General features: G+C 36.7%; 2 protein-coding genes across 3 annotated transcripts; one reads left to right on the forward strand and one right to left on the reverse strand.

The window, feature by feature from the left end:
* Positions 1–1782: 1782 nt before the first annotated feature.
* Positions 1783–2871, forward strand: LOC117571218 (uncharacterized). The gene has a single exon (XM_034253266.2). The coding sequence runs from the start codon at positions 1837–1839 to the stop codon at positions 2869–2871; it is 1035 nt and encodes a 344-aa protein (XP_034109157.1). The 5' UTR covers positions 1783–1836.
* A 50-nt stretch (positions 2872–2921) lies between these two features.
* Positions 2922–5749, reverse strand: LOC117571221 (BAG family molecular chaperone regulator 2). Of its 2 annotated transcripts, none has more exons than XM_034253269.2 (4): positions 5413–5749; positions 4168–4188; positions 3952–4094; positions 2922–3472 (listed from the first exon to the last, which is right to left on the reverse strand). In XM_034253269.2, the coding sequence occupies exons 1-4, from the start codon at positions 5595–5597 to the stop codon at positions 3096–3098; spliced, it is 726 nt and encodes a 241-aa protein (XP_034109160.1). In that variant the 5' UTR covers positions 5598–5749; the 3' UTR covers positions 2922–3095. The 2 variants fall into 2 exon arrangements, with proteins under 2 accessions (XP_034109160.1, XP_034109159.1); XM_034253268.2 differs by lacking the exon at positions 5413–5749 and adding an exon at positions 4752–5008.
* Positions 5750–6150: the final 401 nt, after the last annotated feature.

The following is a 6150-nucleotide window of genomic DNA, read 5'->3' on the forward strand; positions in this document are numbered from 1 at the left end:
TATTAGCCAATTGCCAGTAATAGAAAACTGTATTTATGGTCAATATAATTGCTAAAAAAAATTGATTAAGATATCATCTAAAGAAATTCTACTACGATTTCTCGAGGTGACGAAAGTTGTGCAAATAAAATAAGGCAGTGACAAATGGGTTTTAGCCATCTGTGATAACACAACTTATATTCTTTCTGCATATAGATTAATGACAAATAAAACAACGTATACGATTTATGAATACTAGACCTTTGTTTTTTGGGATTTACAAATAGCGCAGGAAACTATTATCAACAATTGTTCAAATAGCCGCACACACCCGAAAATTATGGAAGTAATTCGTAATGCTTATTAAAGATTAGATAATGACTAATAGAAATATTAAAAATTATGTTTTTACTCAATTAAATATAATTTCATTAGGTCAAGAAACATTTATAGTAAAGTAATTCGGGGTACGTTTAAGTTTGGTATTCTTCCCAAATATCATAAATTGAAAACTCTAATCTTATCAATTAAAAACAGAATAAAAATGTGAACTAAACATCTTGCATAAAAATAGTATCAATTGATTTGTAAGCTTCACATAGCAAGTGGTCTTTTATGATCAAACCAAACTAAAAGTTGACCACAGATAAGCTTTTTTCCAAGAAAATAGTATATTGACTGATAGCAGATGCTTGATAGATTATAATACGCCTGGGGAAAACCTTAGCACTTAAGACTCAATTGGATTAGGGGAATTACAAAAAGCCTATGAAAGGTTCAATGGCAAAGTTAAATAAGCAACCTCATTTAGGCGTTGAAGTTTAATGCCAAGTTATGTTATAGAGTTATACATAGAGAGTAAAGACAGCCCTCCATAATTGCTTTACAATCATAACATATTGGCTGGATGTACATATAAGTATTATCAGTTCTATACTGCATGGTATTTTTGATTTAACTGATATCTCGTCAACAGCGATAACGCTTTTAGAACTGACTCATTGCAACGCATCTCTTGACTGATTGAATACACGCGCATATAGACAAATAAACAATAATAAAGAAATAATATTTATATAACAACAAAACGAATTTGAAATACACTACACATGATATTGTTGTCGTTTATATCAATTAAACATAATGCTGACTTCGGCATATAGAAATGTCAATAATTTTCCCCGCCTATTTGTGATTAATTTATATTTTATATTGGTAGTTAATTTAAGTCAATTATAGTTTTTAATTTATGTTATTTTATAGTCAATAGCATTCCATTTTCATTCATTTGTAAAATGATGTTAAAAATACAAACATCATACTAAAAAAATGAAAAGAAGTATCTATCCTTTGTCTTTTATTTTTATAAGTTCTGTAAATCAATCATTATTTTGTATTTTGTATTAAAGTTATCACAAAATTTAAATAACGAGTATCAACCAGTAATTTATTAAATTTATTTGTGTTTGGAAAACCGAATCCAATTAATAAATAATACTCTATGGGTTTCACCACAATAAATTATTAAAAATTAAGTACTCTATATAAGAAAGTGGCATGAGTTGCAGATTAAAAAGCAAAAAAAATACATTGTTATTTTATTAATAGTAAAAAGCATTTCGTCACATAAGAATAACGAATGTTATGACTTTATTTTGGGCAATCAACGAAATGCAGGTTGACGGGTTAATTCATTGGCCGGCTGACACACGATATCCCATTTGCTGAGCTAGACAAATTTTGGACGCATTACTTGGCTTGGACTGCCTTGACTTGGACATATTTCTATTTACATACAACGTAAGCAGTTGCTGATTTACAGTTGCAGTTCCAGTTGCACTCCATTCGCTCCAAACAATGGACACACAAACGCGGCATCGTCTCTACGTCGTTTTTGTGGTGATCTTTAGGGTGTCGATCAATGGCGCCTGGCGAATGTCACAGGCTGGCCTCAATGACTCCAGTTACAATGTGCGGCATTTGTCCACACACTTTTCGCGAGTGTTTCTCAGCATAAGTGTGACACACAATGATTTCCCCACGCTCATCGAGGCACAGTGGCCAGTTTCATATTTGCCCATGCGCACAGTGGTTTTTCCCAACAGCGAAACGCATGCGAATCGAGCCGAAGCAGCTGCGGATTGCACACGCTTGCAGCAGACGCACTGGACCCAGGTGGACAGTCTGAGTAGACTGTGGGTCATGGATCTGGGCTGGCCGGATGGCGGCTGTGCACCCAAGCTCTTGGTCTTCGATCTGATGCGCAACAATGCGGAGCTGCTGCGCATCGATTGTGGTCAGTACATCGATGCCAATGCCACGCAGAGTCTGGTGGTGCAGCTGGGACCCAAATCGAGCAGCTGCGAGCTGGAACGTCATATATACTTCATTCAGGACAGCAGACCACACATCTTGGCCTATGATATACTGGAGCAAACGTGGCATCAACGTGATCTGATGAGCAACAAGTACGAGAATATGCGACAAGCGTTTCCCATTCGTCCCATTGATTTTACCTTTGGACTGAAGGGAGAACTGATTGTCTCCGATCAGGATGGCGTGCTCTACAGCTCGGTGAAGCAACTCCAGTTGGCAGACTCCAACTCCGTTGCCTCCAATTCGCTGTCGCTGCAACTGACTCGACTGGGAAGTCTTTTGGGTCCCAGTCGCAGCATGTTAATCGATTACTTCGGCGCTCTCTTCTATGTGATGCCAAAGTTTGGCGCCGTTGTGCGCTGCGCCCAGCTGGCGAATTTAACAGCCGAAGGCAATGAGATTATTTATCTAACATCTAAAAATATACAGCAAATTTTCTTTGGTGCCGAGGGCTCCGTTTGGGTGCTCAGTGATCGAGTGTTGAAACCGCAAGACATTTGTTATCCGGGTGTGTAATCATAAAAATTAGTAAAATAGTGATCAATAAACAGCGATAAAAACAATGATTTTATGCTGTGTGTGCATTATTTAGATTTGCTTTATTTGTTATTAAGTATATCAATTTCGTTTTGGTATTATCGTATTTTCGCCCATTCGCTCATAACATCGTATTATTATTATTTTTATAAATGTGTCTAACATATATCGCTGGATATTTGTAACTACAGTAGCTTTCAAAATTAATTGGTAACAGTTTGCTTATTCAGATAGCCCATCAATGCCTGTAAACGCTTCTTAATGTTCTTTTGATCATCCAAAGTGCAACCAAGCAAAGCACTCTCGAATTTCTTATCGATGGGTCCAATATCCGCCTCGTGCACTGTGCCCAAATGGTTGCTTGGATCCATGGTGCTGCTGCAGCAGGCATTTAAATATAACTGGCAACGTTGGCGGGCCATCACGGGATCACCCATTTTGATCATGGTGTCAATCAAGGCATTGATCTGGCTGAGAGAATCCTCCTGGGATATATCTCTCACAGTGCGTACATTGAGCTCAACGGTGCCCAGGCGTGAACTGACTCGTTGAATGTAGAGCATAATCTCTTCACGTTCAGCTGGAATATAAACAATTTGTATTAGCACATTTTAAAAACTTTTGTTCAATTAAAATCTCAATTGCTGAGTGAAATTCAGCTAAATAAGTATTAAAAAAGAGTAATAATAAATTCATATTCAATAAATATATGTTATGAAAGTCAAAAATCTTTAACAGATATATAATTTGTCAGTTTACACCACTGTTAAACTTAAATTGCAATCAAATATTACAAATTTGAATGTTATATTAGCTTAAATCATTAGACCCTTTACTTTAAAACAAAATTGAGGAAAGTTCTATTATTTCGTTATAACCCAAGAATGCTTTATGTTTAGAAATTATGAATTATGTTTAGTAATTCATAAAGCATTTTTAGACAGCTACTACATTTTAAAATTAACAAAAAATACTGAAGAAATGATTGTTGACATTTTACCAATCTGATTTCACTCTGTAAGAGAATTTAAACTTTACAATATTTAACTTGAAACTTACCCTCGGTCATGCTCTGCAGCATCTCATTGCTCTTGATGAGATCCATGGACATTAAGAGGTAGTCTTTCTTCTCTTGTAAATTCAATGCATCCTTGCGGAACTTCTCCACACGCGCATCCAACTGATCGAGTATTGTAACAAATCTACCCAAAACAAAAAGTGGGACAAGATTAATTTCCATAGAAAATAAAGAATAATGCGTGAATGTTGATTTACCGCTCGTTCACATTGTAAGGCCTACCCAATGTTGGTTATTAGAAGTTGTTTGGTTGTTGTTGTCGAGGTTGTTGTTGTTGGTTGAGTTGATATGAAAATAGACAAGCAAAGTTGTTGTTAGGTTGTTAGGCTGTCAGTCAGTATTGCCGAGAAACTTAAGTAATACTTAAGAGGCACTCACACAATGGTTTTGTTATTTTTTGTTTTTTTTTTTATGGATATTGTGTGGGCGCCATTCAATAACACTTTTGGGCTACCACCATCATTATTATTATTATTATGTATGTATTACTATGTACTACCATAAAGAGTCATATGTATGAAAAAGAGATGTAAATAAATAAGTTGATAATGATATGCTAAAAAGCTGACTGAACTTAAGGTAGCAGTGTGCAAATAAAATATACAGAGAGATAACTACAAAAGGCGACAAGTTATAAGAAACTTAACGTTTTTTTTTTGAATCGTTTACGATTTCTTTTTGGATATTGATTTTTGTTTTCTGTTGTGGTTGTTGTTTGTTGAGATGATTTTTTTTGTTGTGTTGAGACTAGTAGTTTTATGTAGTGAGGAGGAATAACAACCTGTCCAGTGCTCTACTGTCGTCGACAAGTCCATACGCATTGCTGCCACTGCTGCCACCACCGGCCACCGAGGATGTTGATGCCGCAGCTGCATCGGCGCGCAGGCCTTGTAAGTAATCGAAATTCATTGATGATTCCGAGTGGTAGCCGTGGGATGAGCTGCTGCTGTTGTTATGATGATGATTGTTGCTGTGGTTGTTGTGCTCCTGCTGCATGCCATGCGCCAATGGAGCATCAATATCCATATCCTGCAGCTGATCCAGGGTGGACGAACTGACACCTGCCGCAGCTGCTGCCAGTGGCGTGTGTTTGGCGAAGCAAACCAATCAACTGTCTCGTTGTCTGTTCGCGTTAAGTCGTTCTCTCTTTTCTTTTATTTTACTTTTTTGACTGACCGTTTCTCGTTAGCGCTCGCGCTCTCTTCTTGCTCTTGCTCTCAGCGTTACAGTTTCAAAAGTTGGCGCCTTTTGAGCGAACTTGATCTTGAAAGTGTTTGACTATATTATTGGAATGTCATAAGCTTTATTTATGCGTGGGATGCGCTGTTGTTGTTGTTGGCTTCTGCTATTATTATTTGTTTATATGATAGCTACACACACATTCACACTCTCACCAGCTGCAAGAAGAGAGAAAAGAGAGCGTTTATTTAGTTATTAATTACCTATCGATTTGCAAGTTGTTAATATGTGCGCCGTTCCACGCAGCTGGACACTCAACGTCATCGACATCATCATTCTCATCATTGCTGTCGTAATTATTATTAATGCTGGTTCGCGGATCAGATGGCAAATGTTCTTCTTCACAGCGACGTCGTTTTCGAAAAATACCCAACAAATTTTCAAACATTTCGTTTTCTTTTCTTATGCACGCACACACACACAACACAAAAACTAATTTGACACTAATTCTCTTGGGCTGTCGAATTTTCCAGCAATTTCTGGTTGCTCTGAAATGGTTGAATCTTTGTCAAGTATGTGATACAACACCAATTTACCTGTGGCTGGGGTACCAAGTGAATTATGCTCAGATTTATGACTTTGATTCCTTCTGAGTTGTGTCGATATTTATTAGAAAAAAAAAAGATTTGTTCCGTTGTTGTTTACTTCGTTATTTGTAGTAAAACTTGTGTGCTCTGTATTTCTATGGTCATTTTTGCGCTATATGTCTGGCTATAGCTAATTTTGGTTCACTTATTATTTAGTTGCCCTGTACGCAATTAAAGTATGAAATATTTTTATTAACAAAATTCGTGTAAACAGTGGCCAGGGCCTATGTGTGTGTGACCGTATGATTTGTTGATTAGGTATTCTATCGCATGACATCATGACACATAATCATCGATGTATCGATTTACATATGATATTTAATATCGATTATCTAATACCGATACGGTCACTCT

The sequence above is a fragment of the Drosophila albomicans genome, chromosome 3 (genome assembly GCF_009650485.2).
Source record: "Drosophila albomicans strain 15112-1751.03 chromosome 3, ASM965048v2, whole genome shotgun sequence".
Taxonomy (NCBI): Eukaryota; Metazoa; Arthropoda; class Insecta; order Diptera; family Drosophilidae; genus Drosophila; species Drosophila albomicans.